The sequence below is a fragment of the Poecilia mexicana genome, unplaced genomic scaffold (genome assembly GCF_051168715.1).
Source record: "Poecilia mexicana isolate PSO_F unplaced genomic scaffold, ASM5116871v1 scaffold_6, whole genome shotgun sequence".
Taxonomy (NCBI): Eukaryota; Metazoa; Chordata; class Actinopteri; order Cyprinodontiformes; family Poeciliidae; genus Poecilia; species Poecilia mexicana.
Genome location: NW_028263375.1, coordinates 14187822 through 14207591, shown reverse-complemented (window position 1 = coordinate 14207591; position 19770 = coordinate 14187822). Strand labels below are relative to the sequence as shown.

Here is a 19770-nt window from a genome sequence, read left to right as displayed (position 1 = left end):
TTTATGTACTGTACAGTATGTGCACTACTAGTAAGATAGAGCCTCCATGCACTGTGGCATACATCCTAATTTCTGAACAACTTACTTCCATAAACTCTAAACCATAATCAACAACTTTAATGGAAATAAATACTTGAAATACATCACACTGTCAGATAGAAGTGTGTACGTTTAAATTAAATGAACAACAGTTTTTTTGGCCTCTTGGAGAGATGTATGGTAGTCTTAAATTTGTTTTCTGTGTTGCCCTCCTCTGGCACAGTTGTAACACAACAAAATGTGTCTCAGATATATGTATAAAAAGAACAAAGACTCAGAAATGTGTTGCTGTGCTTTTATATCCCTCTAACTGCATGTTCAAGACAACTAATACCTCACAAAATAAGACCATAAACTAGTTCCTGAGAATAACCTTTGTCTTGAGAAAAACTAAGGAAATTGGAGATTGTGTGCCGCACCCAGGCTAGCTCAATCTCCATTTATGTGTTTATTATTAACTCAGGTAGCTGTCTTTGCAGCATGATGTGTCACTCTTTGTTCTTGTGTGAGAGAGTTCCTCTTTCTCGCTTGGCTCCTCCTCCCTTGCTGCCCCGCCAGGGAATGGGGCCTTTGTGGGGGCTGCTCGGCATTCCAAGGGAATTCTTGCAGGTGAGGGTACGCAAACGATCCTGATCCTGCCCTTTAGATGACTTGTTGCAGTTTAGTCTTTGCAAACTAAAATATATATATATATATTGTCAAAATGTACAAAGAGCACTAAGCTGTTAACCGTTTCTCATCTCAAACGGCTTGTAGCAACGGCGGGGGTGTGATCAAGAGAGCTGGGAAAAGTGGGAGGGAAGGATCCAGGACTTTTTCATCAGGTGAGCTACCAAACACAGACCTACTAATCTATTTGACATGTTCAATGGAGACACTCCAAGCACAGTTATGTACGTTGTGCAGATTAGGACGATCACTGATTTTCAAGCAAATCTTTTTTTTTTTTACTTTAACTTCCTACCCCTCCTTGAAGAGACTTTTTAATAGCCAAAATGCTTTGGGCTCTAACAGAACTGTTATCTGATGTGATTAAGAGCAGTATATGGGTGGCATGAGTAATAGACTGACCTCACTCAGACAGATCCCCAGACAACACCCAGCATTACCTGCACTGGGCACAGCATAAAGGTAAGTGTGTGAATCTTAAGTTCAACATTTCTTATGCTGTTAGTTTGTCTCTGCTGATATACATTTCCAGATCAGTGAAGAGAACAATAACATCAGAGACGTAAAAGCATAAATTAAAAGATTTATTGCGAAAGAAATGATTATGTAAAGAGCAATTTGAGTTGCGTAGCGTTTTACTTGGCTTTCATCAGACCTGGTAACCCACTCTGTATCTGCTTCAGCTTCTCTCCTCACTGTTGAAACTTGTCAAGACAACACCGCCTGCAGGTATGTCTGCCTTTTCCCATGCTGACTTATTAGCCACTGCTGAGCTTCCGGGACATTTTCATATGGCTTATGCCGCCTTACAATTAGTTAAAAATAAGCATTGATCATCTTCTCTGTTTTGTTAAGAAGCCCTGAATGAAGCCAGCTTTTTTTTTTATTTTGTTGTTTAATTAGCCTGTTATATTTTATATGTACTCTTGTTATGGGCAGAGTCCATGAGAGGAAGGACTTTACTTCTCTTTAATCTCTGCTTCCATGAATTGTTCCTCACCTTTCTTTATCATTCTTGCCCTTTGATATCTGCTGGAGTTCTCTACCTTCAGTGTGCTGGCTTCCTTTGCAACTTCAGGTTCTTACCGCATAGACTTGGTAACTTATTCTAGATCACTGGATGCCTCAAAAATAGGTAATTACAGGGCCGATATCTAGTTTTAACTTGCCAGTGATGATAGTGACACATATAAACACTCTGCATTGTTGCTTTTGGACCTCAATATTACATTTGACACAGCTGATCATAACATACTGGATTACTGACTGGAAAACTGAAGTGGGATTGTCTGCTGTGTGGGAGTAGTTTATTTATTTATTTATTTATTTAGCCAGAGTCACACTATGTTGTCTCACTTGCTATTTATAAAACTGAACAAACAAAGATCACATGTGGGGTTCCTCAAAGCTCAGACTGAAAATATGTTTACTTCATCGTTCTCATGAAAGTCAAAGATTATTTCATTAGTTAATTTCTACTATTTGTTCGGTATTAAGTTGCCTTTCACAGTTTCTTTCCTTTTGTGTTGAATTGTTACAGTTATTCTCTTAATGTCTTTATCTTTAATGAAATTCTCTTCACCAATTTTCCCTTATATTTATGCAAAGCACTTTGAATTACCTTACACGTGAATGGAATTATACAAATATGCATGCCACACTTTGTGTAGCTTTGAGATAAACTTTCCTGATTTGAGATTTTAAGAAAAGAAGAAATTACCTTTTTCAGTCATAAATCTATTTGGACCTAAATATGCAACAACAAAAAATTTAATCTGACTTATTTTCTGATTAATTAAATCCTTAGGTCAGACGTTTTTATTATTGAAAATAAGAAAAATTTCATTATAACACAAGAATTATGAACCCGATATAGTCTTCTCCCTAAAAATGCTTTCTTTATTTTATTCAAGAAACATGTAAAAAGAAGACCATAATAAGTATTGTTTAAATTGTGCTTGCTTTGTTTTGTTTTGTTTTGTTTTTTTTTCCTCCACATTTTAGCATCATGTTGCAAACAATCAAAGACTGGCTGTGGTGGGAACGTCTGTGGCTTCCAGAGAAGGTCTCCTGGGCAGATCTCCAAGACAAAGAAGATCGCACTTATGCCAAAGCCTCTCAACTTTATGCAGCTGTGCCCTGTGCCCTCTGCCTACTAGTTGTTAGATACCTCTTTGAAAGGCAAGACCACACAGCTTAAGAGTAATCGTGACTGAGAGTTCAGCCATTCCATGGTCTAATTTCAATATGCTGGGATTATGTTGCACAATCTTAGAGATTCTAAAGAGCTGCTACTGTTGTGCTATATGGAAGGTTCACAGAGCTCTGTGTACTGTTTCAGATACTTGGCCACACCTCTGGCTAATGCTCTGGGGATCAGAGACAAGGTACGTCTCACAGCTGAGGAAAACCCAACCCTAGAGAAGTACTTCTACAGCCAAACCCGGAATCCGTCACAGGTGAGTTAAGAGACAGTTTATTTCTTACACACTTTAATCGCGGGCAGACATGTGTTGTGCTTTGTAGTTTTTGTAGATGTTTTTCAATAAATAAAATAACTTATTGTGGAAGAAAGAAAAAAAGAGGAGAAAATCCATTTTAAGGATAGCTGCTGGAAGATTAAGAATCTCAATAAGGTGTTTTAAAATAAACCTCAGGTGTTATATTAAAGCATTTACCCCCTTAAGTATTTTCCGCTTTTTGCCATGTTTTAGGATCTGAGATCATCAAAAAGACAAACTTCATATGACTATATGATAATACAACATGTAGTTGATCAAAGACAATGTCGTTTATGAGCTGCTTGACTGAGCAGTAAGACGATTGTAGGTTCAAGTCCCAGACAGTGACCTTTTGGAAGTGATTTTGCATGTTGTGTTATCCTCACCATGCTCTAGTTCTCTCCTGTGATTGCGACTCCCTTTCGCAGTCCAGGATTTGGATGTAAACTGGTGTGAAGTGTCTATGTCTACATTGTTGTCTGTCTTTTGTGTCTCTGTATGCAGCCAAACCAAATTACTGCTGTTGATTGTGTGCCTCCCCTTCCATCCCCCCCCCCCAGCAGCATAACCGCTAATGTCAGCTGGACATTGTCCTTCAGAATTTTCTACTCAATAGCAAAATTCTGGAACTGGAGTCTTGAAATTTGGAAACTATTTTTGTTTTATTTGACAAAAATAGAAGAAACAAAACAAAATGTCTAATTAGCCAAATACGTGTTTATGCAACATTTCTGTAAGCTGTAAATGTAGATTAAAAGTCAGGGAAATCTCTCAAAATAAAGAATCTTGTTTCACCTGCCTTAGTTAATGTAAATGTATACTATACTGCAGGTGCGACAACTTGATTCTAGCGCATAACTTGTGCAAAATTGAAGAGTGTGTATGGTAGTGTGTTTTAACACCGGAACTGTTTGTTTTGTGTCTCAGGCTGATGTTCGGTCTCTGTGTAAGAAGACCGGCTGGCCAGAGAGAAGAGTAGAAGTGTGGTTCAGGAGGAGGAGGAATCAGGATCGACCTGGGCTTCGGAAGAGGTTCTGTGAAGCCAGGTGGGTGTATGTGGACACAAAGATTTTTGCATTAGTAGGTACAATAAGGGTCTCTATGTAAACATTTTACTTTACTGCTCCTGTGTTCGACCAGTTGGAGATGCGGCTTTTATCTTTGTGCATTCCTTGGAGGACTTTTAGCCCTTTACGATGTAAGTTCTCAGAAATTTTTTGTTGTTATTTTCGCTTTCCGCCTTTAATGTGAATTTATTTGTCGTATCTTGGAAGCAGTTCAGGCAAAAGATCCAAAATCCAAAGGCCACAAGTTACCAAGCAAATAAGCAATAAGTTTTGCTTTTGGTTCAGATCTTTCTTACTTTCCTCTGTGTCCTGTTGTTGTCTTTAGAAACCTTGGTTTTATGATCTAAAAGAGGTTTGGGCAGAATTTCCTAAACAGGTAACTCTATCCCCTTTTTTTGTATCAGCATAGGCTGCACAAGAGTGTAAACAGGGCGATTCATGAAAATGTTTTATGTTTGTTAAATATTCCTTCAGTCCATGCTCCCGTCGCAGTACTGGTATTATACCTTGGAAATGGGCTTCTACCTTTCTCTGCTCCTCAGCCTAACGTTTGATGTGAAAAGGAAAGTGAGTATGCAAGTGTGTGCTGAAGTACAAAATTAACAAATCTTTATTTGTTTGAATCTTTATTTGTTTGAATCTAACTTCAAATTAGATTATTAGATTGTATATTGAAGTGCTAAATCACATTTCCTATTACATTCATAAACTAATCATTTTGCAGGAATGCGTGACTTATAGAAGAAAAAAAAGTAACACATACCAATATTAACTTTATAAAATCAATGTTATAGTTGTACAAAGTGCAGTAATGTTAACCTGTGGTTTGCATGCTGGCAGGACTTTAAAGAGCAGGTGATTCACCATGTAGCCACAATGACACTTCTGAGTTTCTCCTGGATTTCTAACTACATTCGTATTGGAACTCTTGTGATGGCTGTTCATGACTCTTCAGACATCCTGCTTGAGGTCAGTGCTCTTGTAATGTTCAAGTCGTAATGATTCTGAATCATAGTTGTTGCTACAAGAAAGACTATTTGTTGAAAAGGCAGTGGTTATTTATTGTCTGAGTCTGATATTCCGGAAAACAAAAGTCCAGTGAGAAGATATTTTTATGTCTGACAAAGAAACGACAAAGTGAGCCATTACTAAGTGAATAGGATGACCGGAGTGGGTATGAAAATTAGATACATTCTCTTGTGCACTATAATTTGCATATTTTTTCCATATGTCTGCAGGCTCAATTATGCCTGTATATTTACATAACTGCCATTTTTTTTACAATTTAAAGTAAGATATTTTTTTTATCATCATTTCTCTAAATCTGCTAATACTTTAAAAAGCAGAAAGCTACAACACGTATGTTTATAATGCAATTGCCTAAAATGTCTTAGAAACAAAAGTTGGTACTGCACACAATTTTAGATAGATGGATAAAAATGTTTATCTGCAAGACAGCATGACATTATGTTGGTCTATTACTTATAAACTAACAAAAAGTCATGAATATGAGGTATATTACCAATATACCAACATATAGCCATGTGTTATAGCTATGGAAGTGGATGGAAAAATACATTTTTTTATGAATAAAAATCTGAAAGTTTTGGGATGCATATCTATTCGCCTCCCTTTCTGTTGTTATTTCTCCTGAAGTAACAGTATGCTTGTTATTCACTTCATTCTCTCTCTCTTTTTTTAAGAGAAACAAGGCTCTTATCCCTGTCTTTGCTTCTTTTACAGGGAGGAAAGTTGTTTAACTACGCCAAATGGGAGCAGACTGCTAATGTTATGTTTGTGATATTTACAATTGTCTTCATGGTGACAAGACTTGTTATTTTTCCTTTTTGGTGAGTGAATTAAAAAAAAATTGTTTGTGTAGCACATTATAAGGGGGAATAACAAATACATACATCTACAGGCTCATCCACTGTACCTGGGTGTACCCATTAGAGAGGTTTGACCCCTTCTTTGGCTACTATTTCTTCAACATCATGTTAATGGTTCTGCAAATTCTACACGTCTACTGGGCTTTTCTAATAACAAGAATGGCTTACAAGTTTGTCTTCAGCAAGGTATGTTCAAAGTGGTTTGTGTGTATGTGCAGTGTTTCTCGGCTAAATGTCTGCCTTTTGGTTCTAAATCTTCTCTGTGGCATGTTTTCACCCAGCAACTGGACGGCGATGTTCGGAGCGATGAAGAGGAGGACGACAGTGATTCGCAAAAGAATATAAAACACAAAATGAATCATATTAATGGTGCCATGAATGGTGCCAGAGATCGAGCTAACGGTCACTGACGTATACAGAGAAAAGAGGAGCATCAACCATGACAGATGGACACTTTCTACTTGGAGTGCTTCGGTTAAAATCTTGAGAATTCAACGGAGTGATATTGCATTTGAAAGAACTGTGAAGGAACCTAAATAGTGTAATTTTCTTTTAGCCATGATTAAAACTTAGGATTAGTTCTTTCATGGGTTTACTTGTATTTTATATGAGGGCACAAATTGGCATTATAACAAAAACCCCAAGGCTGATTTTGAGTCTTGAAGTCATATCTACCTGTCTATGCTGTAGCAGTTGATCAAACTTTATGTATTTATTACATTTTATGACCGTGTTTGTGTTTTTAGAACGCTGCAAATCAGTATTTATTTTTGTCTTGTTAATTGTTTGGAAGGTAGGCCATGAAAGATTGATGTCCTGTGTAATACCAGCACGCCCCCTAGCGACAGCTGGAGAGACGCGGTTAGAGCTCGTATCTAGGGAAACCGTCTCTATAGAAACCGCGTGTAGCTTAAAACTGTGGTTATCGAAATCTGTTAGCATACTGGCTGGCGTGTTTGTGTGTGTGTGTTTGTTAACGTTTCATAGCTGCTGTCAAAATGACTTACCAGCGAATGTATCAGCCTAAGGTGAAAACCGGAAACTGGTTTGAAGACCTGGTCCTAAAGGAGGTTTGTTGAAAAGAAAATGAGGACATATTATCTGAGCTAGCCGTCACGTTTTAGCTAAATCAGTAAGGGTGTAGAAGCATGAAAATAAGAGTCTAGAATTTATCGGGAAACAAAAAGGGTTTTAATTTTTTTAATTTATTTCATATTTTTATATTTAGCGTTTTCATTAAAGTTAACCGCATAGCTAAATTTTTTTCAAAGCTGCATTTTAGATGTACACATTTATGCATCTAGTCGCCGATGGTAAGCGAAAGATAAGTAAAACAGTAGATAAAACAATGTCACTTGCATTAATTTGTGCATGATCAAAGTTTTTCCCAAATTATCCTTCTCCTTCTTCTTCTTCTTCTTAATTCAGTTTGGTTTACCAAGTTGTGAAAATGTTTCACTGATACAAATATGAAGTGTACATTTGTGTTCACCCTACTTTAATTTTACACCCCAAAATAAAATCCAGTGCATCAAATTGCTTTTAGAAGTCACCTTAATTTTAAATATAATCCCCTTGAGTGGCTATATAAGAGAATGTATTTATTTGATCAATGTATTGACCCAAAGTTAAAACAGGAAGCAGAAGGTTAATACATGTCAAGGTCCTAAAGTTCTTAGTCATTTATGAATCATTAAATTTTCCATGCTCATGGTAGATATAGGCATAAAGTACTTTCTTTAAATTTGACCAACAAGTTTCTTTGGGATAGAAGTGATGTTAACATTTAAGGCAGAGCAACAGTCCTGACTTGAAGCTAAAATAATTTCTGTGGAGATGGCATTGAGGCCTTCAAACTTCAATGACTTGGAGCTTTCCATGGAAGACAAATTATGAAAACAACATTGCAAACATGCAAAACGCATGTTTCCAATGTTTCCAACCCTTTCTAGCAATAAAAAGGGTTTGATTGCTGCAACGTGAAGAAAGGTTTTTCCATTGAAAAAAAAAGCCTTGAATAATCTTCAGCATGAAATTTTCAAATAAAATATTAACAATAATAAGAAGAAGCCAATAAAGACGAAGAAAAAAATAACACAAAGTTGTAATAAAAACAATATTTTTTTTTATTTGAATTTGAATAATTTTATTATTCTTGAGAGATCCACCTCATTCTCAGTGATACATTTTTGACTGAATAGAATAGAAATTATTTTGAATTTGACGATGCCATGAATATGAATAATTTTGAGCTTAATATCTGCTGCATCTTTGCAGAGGGTATGTAAAGGAGAATTACACAAACACCTTGTTATTTCAGAATACAAAACAAAGCAAACAATAACTTTAAAAACTAATTAAATGAAATGTTTTAATACATTAGGTTAGCATGACTGGTATTCACATTATTATTAAATTATTATCATAAATTATTTAGCTGAGATTTGTTAACAATTGTCTGATAATGGCACAAAATATTCAGCTGGTGTGCAAAAAAGAGAAGAACATGGGAGAACAGGGAAAGCTTTGTGAATCAGTTGATTTCTCTCTTCAACTTTCATACTTTTAAAGGTTTTTTCTTATTCCTGTTGAAAATTCTGTTACGTTACTTAATATTTAACCATCTATCTGAGAGTCAAGTCACATACAACTTTTTAACATTACATTTTAAGAGTACTTTTAAGTCATCTGTGGAAGTAGAAGTATAATATGTCAAGTCAAATCAAGTTTGTTTGTAAAACACATTTTAGCAAAGCAGTTCCAAGTACTTTACACCATAAAAACAACATAATAGAGTTTTTACACATAAGACCGGTCTAAGTTTTAAACAAACGTTGACCAGAGAATCACTTCAGGGTTTGAAATTACAGCGAAATAGTTCTCTACCTCTCGCTGTGCACTTGCCAGTCTGACAGAAGAAAGGTTACCACATGTTTTTCGCAACAAGTACTTATCTCTACTTATTTTTGAGACATTGTGATGATGAAAAAAAAAAACGCAGTTTGTCGTGGTAAATAACAGCTTGTAGAGAAACATTTCATATGCCGTTGTTTTTTCCAGGAGACAATAAAAGAATTTCTTGACAAGAGGAGCAGGGGAGAGCTTCTTTCTCAGAAAGTGGACTTTCTCAAACAAAACATTTTGGAACACGTAACGTGAATCTAATCTGATTTAAAAGCTCTAATAGTGACCTACGCGCCTCAGTGGTGATGAGAGTGTCTATCTACATGTGCAGGTGAATCTCTCTGCGACATTCAATGGACAGCTACGTTTTGGAGATGTTGTGATGTTGGTGAATGTGGGAGGACAAGACAGGGAGCACAGCGTTCTCAGCATCAACGCCAATGTCGACAATGTGACTAAGACACCTCGGCCGAGCATTAAGATGCCATGTGGGGTCAGCGGAGGAAAAGGCATTCAATCCTGCGTTCGCACTGCTTTTATCATCACCAGGTAAGCTGTCAGGAAATGACTTCGACAGAAACTAATGAGTGAGCGCCTATCTGACGTTGTCTGTGTGGTGCAGTGTCGATGGCAGTCCTGAAGGATCAACTCTGCATTTTGACCAGAGTTTTGCTCTCAAAACAACAAGTGGCTTTGCCAAAGGAGTAAGTAAAACCTTTTCCTGAAGCTTTATGTGTTTTAGCGTTAGTTGGTTTATACATCTTCTCACTAAATCTAGGTGTATCTCAACTGATTGGAGAGTTGTGATGCTTTGATGGTATTCAATAAATGTCATCAAGTTTTAAGAATGTAATGTTAAAACATTACAAACCTAAACTAAAGCTGTTCTAAAATATGTTGCACTCTTAACCCTTAAGTTCAATCCATTTCATTTACATAGTGCACATGTTTTCTAAAGGCATTTGCAAGGCAATTCATATAGAGAAATACATAGTCAGTGTGGTCTATTAATTAAAAAAAAAAGATTTAACATCAATTGCACATATTGCAAATCCAACCTTGCTATAAATTTAGTAAAATTCTCTCCATCATTGGAGTTGGTAAGAAAAAAATTCTTACTACAGCAGCTCAGCTGATTGTATCAAATTGTCAAAATCAATGAGTAATTCAGCATTTAAATTTAATGCTAGGCATCTGTTTTTAAAAATGGCCATTAAAAAGTTTGCAAAAAGCAATAACCTTAGTAAGATAGCAATACATGCAAAAAAAAAAAAAAGTTAAAACAGACATGAAAAACAATATTGTGAACAGCTACCAGACCTGGTAGCAGTGCCAGTAAAGAAAAAATTCCCCAAAGTTATAGTTTTTGGACTGGTTTTGTGATCAGTAGAGTCTGGAGCAGATTACTAACCAAGAAAATTGATCTAAACTGAGCTCACACAATATTACAGTTCCAAATGGGAATTGTGCTGGTTTTCATGTCTGTTATTTCGACTTCTATTCTTACCTTTTTTAGTACATTTAACAGGATAATTTACAATCAATTTTTATTTGACTTTGGTGACTAATTTTGACCTATTCAAATATTTGCGCCTACAGCCCTCATAAATGTTGTTAAGAAGAAGCTGAACAGTGTGGTTTAGTGAGTTATTATTGCCTCAGGAAATAATCTTTCCACATAAGTTACATTTAAAATGTTCCTTTCCTGTTCTGTGTTAAACACAGAAAACACATAACAGGGTGCAGATTAACTTAAATCATGCATGACTTAGATCAATGATATACTTTCATCTCAAGTAAGTAAAAACAAAAGCAGCTTAGTTTCATTTCTTTCTTCTACACTATCCTTTAGTATATTTAATATAATGTTAAAAAAAATCTCAGGAGAGTGGTCCTTAAGAAAACACACCAAAATGAATAAAGAAAAAGGCCTTGTCAGGAAAGTAATTATATTTAGGTTCTTGGAAAAGTACATATTTTGTTAGCAAATTTATTCAATAACAAAGTGCCTTGTGACAAAAGTCTTTTTAATAATTAACACCTGAAGTCAGGTAAAGTTTCTATTAACCTTCATTTCACATGCAAATGGCTGTTTTAGCACTTGAACTCATTCATGATTTAGTTAGTTGTACACCACCTGCAGGATATCCTTGAGTAATCTCTTAGCAACCAGTCAGACACAAAGACAGGAGTTTACTCTGCCTTACAAATCCTTGTAGTGCAGAACAGAGCAAGCTCTTTATAGAGTAAGTTAGCTTACCTTCTAAGTGGGCTTTATCAGCTTTCTGGAGCTTCTGTTGAGAATCTTTAACCTAAAAATAAAAAAAATATGTACAACAGTCTTCTTATTGCAGATTAAAATGTGATTAGCAAAATTCCTCAACACACAAATAAAGAGAATTCCAGAAATAAAACAGTGAATGTATAATTTTCTGTAAAAAAAAAAAATCAACACTTCTTCTTAAACACAATCTTTAGTCTGTCATCTGACCACTGTTTTTTTTTTTTCTGTTAATGTTTTGCCTCAGCTTTACTTGACCAGTGATAAACCGCGTTTCCAAAAGGTACATCCACATTTATCACAAATGTTAACTGAAAATCACTGAGACGAAAACATGTGCATCTATCACCTATTGTAATTGTGTTTAATTTAAAGTGTGCAAAGAAGTCTGGCCTCCAAGACGTTTACCTGGATGACACCTTAAGTGTTTTGTCATGGTGGAAAATATCGCACTTTGACCCCCAGGAAAGATTTGAATCTGAGGGTCTGCCAGTTCCTGTAAGTTATTAACAGTTAGATACATGCACTACTGAAGGCAGCATATGAAATGTTAACAAAAACTACCCTGTACTTTTTTTTTTGCAGGCTAACGAGAAGGTGCTGGTCGTCCACTGCATGACAAACCAAGGCCTTGCTGTTCTGGGTGAAAAGCTTCTCTGGTATTTTATTTTTGTATTTTGTATTTATTTATTTTTTTAACTTTTATTAGAAACTTCACCTAAATGGGACATTGATATTTTACAGGCGGTGGTTTTACAGTGCTGGTGAAAATCTAGCTTTTACTACAGCAGCATCATCTCACACACAACAAATTTCTACAGATACTGGTGCCTTTGGCGACACCTGCAGAGCATACAGCGAAACTGTTGACAATGTGAAAGACATTTTGGTAAACTCAAGAGATCTGAAACATGGCCCAAAGCAGAACTGTGCAGTACCCACAGGGTGAATTCAGATATATTTGATTTGACATCAGGTGATTTGAGATTGGATAAGTATGTATCGTTGCCTTGAAAAGTATACAGCAAAGCTGAAGATAACTTCCTAATGGACCCAAACCAATAACATGACTTAATTGCACCTACTTGCAAATGTAAAGTAAGGTGTGTCCAAATGTGGAATTTGATTGGGATGTGCAAAGGACATGTGCTTAAGTTAATGTGTATCTACACATCTGTACACCAGTACTTTTGGTGCACATTCAGTTTCTGGATTTTAACAAACATCAGGTTTCAGTAGGAAATTGATGGAAGCACATTTTTCTAGCCAAAGTTCCAGAAGAATTTCTCCAAACGCTGTTCAAACACTGTTCAGTAAAATATCTGACTTATTTTACAATGCTATTTAAATTTACAAAGGTGCATTAGTACAGTGTAATGACATAATTAGTTTTGAATGCAAGCACTTTGCTGTGCGGTGCTTGCTTGTTGTTCTCATTCTTGTTGCTATGTTTTTAAACTTCCTTTACAGTTTTCTTCTCTGTGTTTGGTGGAAAGATAAAGATTGGTCCTTGTCCAGCGTGATGAGCAGCCCTGTTTATATCACAGGAAAACAGAAAGTCGTAGATTATGAATTTGAATTTCCTAGAAATTCTGACTGATTTAAAAGTTTAAGTGAAAACTTTAAAGAATGCTTCAATTGTATTTGCAAGCAACTATTTCTTTTGATGAAATTGTCTCCCTCCCTAAACAAATACTCAAATTAAAAGTTGACTTGAACCTCAAATTTGCTGTGTGCAGTTATGCTACTGCAACAAAAGACACAAGCTACATAAAAAAACCTTAAAATATTATGTAATGCCACTGTACTTTCTTTTCTATCTCCACCTTGGTAATGTGTTTTATTAGTATTGAGTAAACTGTGGTACAAAGACACTTCAAAAGAACGTTTCACATTCATCAAAGCTGCAGTATATAACATATATATGTAAACAAAAAATGTTTTTTGTTTACATATTTGTTAAAACCTCCACTATGTTGTGACTGTTATAGTATGAGACAGATGATCTATGAAAACTTTAAAAAAAGATCCTCTGCCTTCTCCCATTGCTCCCAGTGCTAACTATGAACAACCAGTCACAACCAGAAGGACAGTCTTAGCGTTGTCAATCATGCCCAGACGCACACTGCTCATCTCCATTACTCCCTCCCTACTGTCTGTTACGCAGTAGCTTCTCACCGTAAGAAAAGCCTGCCATGAATGCCAAATCTAGTTAGCATGGCCACACATGACAGCGGATGAACGGTTTTCCTGTAATAGTGAGTTGTCTCTTCGCCGTTACCACATTTAGCAGCCCGTTCACCAAGTTGACTGACAGCACTAAAACATTCTCCTGTCTCTGACTGGTTGCTTTTCATTGGGAGCAATTCACTTTTTCAAACGGCAACTGTAGCTCAGGGAAGAGGTGGAGGAGATTGATCTTTTCATAGATTATCTTGCTCATAGCAAACTGTCACAACATAATGATAGTTTTAGCAAATATGTATAAAACATGTTTTTTATTAAAGTAACATACTGGAGCTTTAAGTCATACTAAGTAAGATCATACTAAGTAAGAAAAACTCACTGGTACAATCAATAGGCAAATACAACATGCAATTTAGATAAGGGGTCATACTGTGAGTTCAAAAGTTTGTGTTTGGCATTTGAGACATTTTTGCTCTTAAACGTTTGATGATTTGTTTTCCTTACAGGACAGCTTACGGCAGAGAATATGAGGTGGTAGCGCACACATTCCTTGACACCCATAGAGCTGAACAAGATGTTAATTTCTGGATCCTGGGTACTTCTGATCCTGCCGGGGATGGGCTTCTATTCCTGAGGCACTTGCACGTCCAGCAGCCCACCTAGACCCCGGGTTACTACCTCCAATTTATTTTTAATGTGGACAAACATCATAAACAACACCTGGAACTTCCACAATAAAAACTACCTTTTCTAACTGAAACATAGCTTTTACTTGATACATGCAAAGCTTTGAGGCTGGACTCTGACCATCGTGATAAGGTTATATGATACTTCCAACCACAAACCAGCACCTGCGCTTTGTCAAATGTACTGTATCTTCCCCTTACTAAAATGAAGCAGCTGAACATTGCCACTGCAATTGTTAAGCATAGCATTTGGTCTAGAATATACTGACTAATGACAGATATAGTAACATAGCAATTGCTTAACTCGGTATAAACTGAAATGCACTCATGTTTCTCAGACAGGTAACTGTAGTCATTGATGATTTTGAGACCAATGTTATTCGCATTTTGCCCAGTGTTTTCTGATTGGCTGACAGTAAAAAGTCAGCCAATCAGAAATTTTTAGAGTATTACCTGCTTCCTTCTGCTGACAAGGTGTAACTATTTTTGAATGTAATGTAGAGGTTCTCTCATTTTTTAGAAGGACTCAGCACCAGCTCCCACTGCCAACAGTACCTCCTTAAACAAGCACACCTGACCTAAACCCCATAGACAATCTATCAACGACAGTGGAGGAAGATGTGACACCAGATTCAACAATGATGTATACTGTTCAAATTTACAAAGTTGTATTGGTACACATAGTAAGTTTGGAATGTATAATTAGTTTGAAATGCAAGCACTTTGCCCCAGGCTGTGCAGTGCTTGTCTGTTGTTCTTCTCATCTCTATATGTGTGTGTGTGTGTGTGTGGAGCCAGAGGCGGTTCTAGTCTGTTTGGGCGAACCTGGCATCCCTCAATTCCTCTAACACACCCAAAGTTCTTCATTGTGCTCTGCTTTAGGCACTGCTGAGACTCAGATCCTCCGATTGAGAGCGGAGCGGGGCGTGCTCAGGCAGCTCATGCTCATGGAGCTTTAAAGAGATGCAGTGTTTCTTCACAAATTAACAAATTAATTAAAACTACACTTGATCCTGCTCTCACTTTTTGCGCAGTCTCACATATTCACATCCCCGACTACAGCTGTGACACCGTGGCTGCAGTATCACCCATGGGCGGAAATCCTAGGGGGTTTGGGGGAAAGTTTAGAATTGCCCCCCCCCAAAAAAAATAAATCATAAAAGAAACCTTTGTATTTACACAATATCAATATGAAAAGGTGAAATAAATAAAGAACGAAGTAAATCCACCATTCATCAAAGAAAAAAAATAAGAATGAATTTTGGTCAGCCCCAGCCATTGTTAGAACAAAGTGTGTCCAAAGTGTAGGAGGAACAATGGGAGCCCTGCGAAGGCACAGGTTCCTTCAGAGGCTCTGAAGAGAGGAGCGAACAGTGGCTCTGTAGCACTAACCCTATAACAAACACCCAATAAATAAATACTTAAAGCAAAAGACAGTTAATGAGAAGAATTTGAAACGGGAGGGACTACGCACTACATACAGCTAGGTTGTTGGCAAAACCAAAAAAGATTTAAACGAGCAACTTAGCAAGTTATAATTTAAATAACACATAACTTGAGAGCCACTACAATGAATCAATATTTATGAGGAATTTTGTTTTTATTTATAGCCTTACATTTTTGTAAAGGTGTACCAGATTTTACATTTTAATTTGACTTGTAAGCGTCTCAATAGTTTGCTTACTGAGACGTTTGAGCATTACTATTCATTTTTGCTAGTGTTGCAACTTGAACACATTAAAAACTTTTTAAACCACATTTTACGTTACATTTCACTGTAACTTTGCCGACTCACCCAAAATTATTCTTAAAAATATCCCTGTTTATTGCTCCGCGCGCCCCTCCCCATAATGGGATGTCCTATACCTTTAAAGAACTAACATTTTCAGCTCAGTACAAGACCCAGGGTAAAACATGCATGAGGTTTGGCGTGACTAGGAAAGGATACTCCGTCTCTCTGACGAACCTACTCTCAGTGATTAAAATTTTAGCGAAATCCAATTATAAATGTATAGGAGGTAGCAGTCAAACTGGCTTATCGCCTCCAGTTGCGAGGTGCATTCAAGTTAAAAAGAAAAAGTAAAAATTAACGTTTCTTTGAGTGGTACCCAAAATATCCGTTCTGTCTAGGTTTTATGAACTAGACAACGCGACTTTTTGTAAACTATCACATATTTGTGCAAAGACTTATGATGCAGGCAAACTGAAGCGTCAGCGAATATGAACTGGTGCACCGAATAACGACGCTCTGTGGCGAGACACTGAACTCAACCCGACCTGCCAGTTTTTACAATTTGCCAAGCCAGTTCAAGTGCCTAAGAAGAGTAAGGCTCAGCAAGGAGGGATCTCTTTTTTACTGAGAGGTGAGTTAAACACAATTTATTCCCAAATAAGTCTCGTATGACGGATTGAGCAGAAAGGCGAAGAGTCTGTAACAGTCACTGACAGAAATAAATACATAACTGGCAGCAGAGTTGGACAGGTGAATTATTGCTGATGCTCCTTTTCTTCTCCGAAGGGAGCTAGTTTGTTATTACTCGCTATAAATTCATGCTTTGAAAGGCAGCTATGTCAAGGAGCATAAAGTGAGCATATTAGAAATTTCTGTCGTTGCATGCTGTTTGATAAAACACGTCAATAAAAATAAATTGTCGAGATAAGCCTCCTAAAGGCACGTGCTGTAGTTTTCCATTCCTCTTCCTTCTTTCTCTCTCAGTTGGACAGCGACACAATATTGAGACAATATCAGGAGCTCAAAGGAAAAAGCCCCCCTGGGCTTTCAAATACTATGCAAGGGATTCAAGATGCAAAGCAAAGTCCTCCACTTTTTGCAGCATTTGTCACTGTTATTTGCTTTATTTCTGCTTTGGATTCATAGAGCAGGTACCACTGAACACATACGAGCAAACTTACCAAAAACTACAAAAGATTTGATCAGTTTACACCCAATTAACCTTCTCTAACCTCTAACCTTCAGGACACCATGTAGGTTTTTACCTAAATACGTGCATTTAACAGTGAGAAAAAGAAAACGAGACAGATAAACTATTTTAGGAACAGATTTACCTTTGGCTCTAGCTTCAGAATGAGAGCATTTAGCATCTACAAATTCTTCTGTGCATCAGCTGCTGTGTCTGATAATAAACATTTATGGTAAAAAAAAAAACAAAAAAAAAACAAGACATGCAGTCGAGACATGATTTGACTGCATGTCTTGTTAGGTTGGGTCTTCAAAATTTGGTTATTTTCAGTTTTAATTGTATTCCTTAATTGTATTTTCCAATGTCACCTGGATGTACAATACACCTGGGATGTTATCCGTCAGCTTGCGTGACAAGTTGCATTTCTATCAGGAGGCAACTATAAGCACCCACCCCTTGCCTATCTTAATTTTCTGTGGCATCCAGTCCAACCACATATGGTTCCTTGGCCTGGGGGAAGTGCTTCTCAAATAGTTTGGGGGTGCTGGTTGCCATTGCCTTCCTTTACCATTGAAATTGCATATTTGTTAGAGGTATTTTTTAGCTGAAGACACATCCTTTGCACATCCTGTGTACACTAAAGGAATGTTGTGTTGTTGCATTTTAAGCAATTCAATTATTTGCTTATTTGCTTTTTTGAATGTATTTCTGATATTGCATAAAATAAGCTAAAGTGGTTAAAAGACAGCTAAATGTGACTGTTTTTATAAGATAACATCAGAGTAATAGATAGACTAATTGAAAATAATTTTCTCTGGGAAACGTTATTGACAGAAAACGGTTAAGAACCACCAGTTAATAAGGTGGTTCTTGACTGGCAGTTAAGAACCACCACAAGTCAAATTTGGAAGTCTTCCAAATTTGACTGTGCTTTAAAACTAGCATACTTAACCCTTAAACAATAGAGGTGTAACATCAGTACTGCACCTGCCCGTACCTGTTAATCTACTGACTCCTCTTCAGACCTGGAGGTGTGTTGTGAAGTTTGGCACCGATATGTTAACTACAGATCCTTCAAGACTTTGAAGTTATGAGGTCCAGTCTTCTTGGGTCTTATTTTTTTGGCCATGGTCTCCAAACCTACAAAGCTTTGAAAAAGTATTTTCTCCCTTGTAGATTTTTCTTTTCTTTTTGCTTTTCTGTCACATTTAAATGTTTCTGATTATCAAACAAACTTCAGTGTCACAGAAAGATAAAAGATAAGAGTAAATCTAAAATGATTTCTTTTATTCTTTAGGGGGAAAAAATGCAACCCAAAGCAACTCTGAGCTATAGAAAAAAAGTACTCTAAACCTAGTAACTGGGTGTGCCACCCTTAGCGTCATTATCTGCCAGTAAGCATTTGTGATGATTTGTAACAAGTCTTTCACATCAGTGTCCCACAACATCACAGCTATCATTGTAGAATAGTGAACATCAGACAAGTTTTAAACATGAAAGGGCCGTTGAAGACATTACAACAGCATCTTAATCAGACCTAAATCAGACTAGTCCTTTCTAAAACATTCCCTTTGTCTTCTATGAGCCGTTTAGATTTGGGTGATCTTCTGAGCATTACCCTGCTGCACAATGCTCAGCCAATTGATGGCTGAACATTGTCATTTAGGATTTTCTGTTACAAAGGAAATTTATCATTTATGTCAAGTTGTGATCCCAAAACAGCAAAGTTGTTCTGGTCAATTTGCAATGAATTCAAAATAAAAATAAAACAACATCAGTAAGAGATGGAATGGTTTTGTCATCCTTACAGGGAAATGGATTTAATATTTTGCTTGACTAAACTACCTCCTAAATTTATTTGGTATTAATTTTATTTAATAAAGGAATGAGCATGAATCTCTTCCTTAGGGCCTTCTCGTTGTTTTTGAACTTTTGTAATAAATAAAGCATCCTGGTGGAAAATCATTAGGCCTAAAAATATTAGAAACAATCTGGAAACCGCCAGCATTTTTCTCAGCAGTTAAAAACTCTCCCATGGATGCTTGAGACACAGGTTCATGAGAAAGAAGCTCAACCTGGCCGCATGCCTCTTGTTTTTTTCCAACTGTCATGAATGAAGTCCCCCCTGACCTCTTTTTTTGTGTGTGTGTGTGTGTGTGTGTGTGTGTGTGCGTGTGTGTGTGTGTGTGTGTGTGTGTGTGTGTGTGTGGGTTCATGATTTGCTCAGAGTTAAATTGCTGGTTTAATTTAACTATTGTGGTCAACCCAGAAGGAGGGACGACAGGAACTCATTTGTTTGAAGCTGTAAGCAAAACCTGCGCTACAATAATTCACCTTTGCAGCCTTTGAAGGGTTTTAACACCATGTTGAAGTCAAGCTGACAGGTAGATGGATGAAAGGAGTATTTAATTTATACAGTAGCTTTTTATCAATATGAAAAAAACCAAACGGTAACTGCTCCAGGAGATTATTACTCATCTCTAGTTTAAATTATTATTTTCTGCTCCAATAAGTGGGAGTTCTTGAGTGAATGGGCCGTTGGATGAATCCTTCCTTCTGATCCCCTGTTTCCTATTGACATGTAATTAACAAAATAATTTTCTTTAGGGTGCAACTGATATTTTTT

The 19770-nt window shown here is 36.8% G+C and overlaps 2 protein-coding genes across 3 annotated transcripts; both read left to right on the top strand.

Annotated features, from left to right (window-relative positions):
• Positions 1 to 592: 592 nt before the first annotated feature.
• cers3b (ceramide synthase 3b) lies at positions 593 to 7701 on the top strand. 2 transcript variants are annotated; one of them, XM_014983177.2, is made up of 13 exons: positions 593 to 863; positions 1082 to 1170; positions 1392 to 1437; positions 2713 to 2889; positions 3050 to 3167; positions 4137 to 4255; positions 4350 to 4407; positions 4602 to 4652; positions 4751 to 4843; positions 5117 to 5245; positions 6020 to 6126; positions 6198 to 6351; positions 6447 to 7701. In XM_014983177.2, exons 4-13 carry the CDS (start codon positions 2717 to 2719, stop codon positions 6573 to 6575), a joined length of 1131 nt encoding a protein of 376 aa, XP_014838663.1. In that variant the 5' UTR covers positions 593 to 863; positions 1082 to 1170; positions 1392 to 1437; positions 2713 to 2716; the 3' UTR covers positions 6576 to 7701. The 2 variants fall into 2 exon arrangements, with proteins under 2 accessions (XP_014838663.1, XP_014838648.1); XM_014983162.2 differs by having other exon boundaries at positions 1077 to 1170.
• On the top strand, positions 7100 to 14297 carry cfap161 (cilia and flagella associated protein 161). The gene is made up of 8 exons (XM_014983211.2): positions 7100 to 7235; positions 9226 to 9315; positions 9401 to 9618; positions 9692 to 9773; positions 11598 to 11633; positions 11726 to 11848; positions 11936 to 12009; positions 14044 to 14297. The coding sequence occupies exons 1-8, from the start codon at positions 7164 to 7166 to the stop codon at positions 14198 to 14200; spliced, it is 852 nt and encodes a 283-aa protein (XP_014838697.1). The 5' UTR covers positions 7100 to 7163; the 3' UTR covers positions 14201 to 14297.
• The last annotated feature ends 5473 nt before the right edge of the window (positions 14298 to 19770 follow it).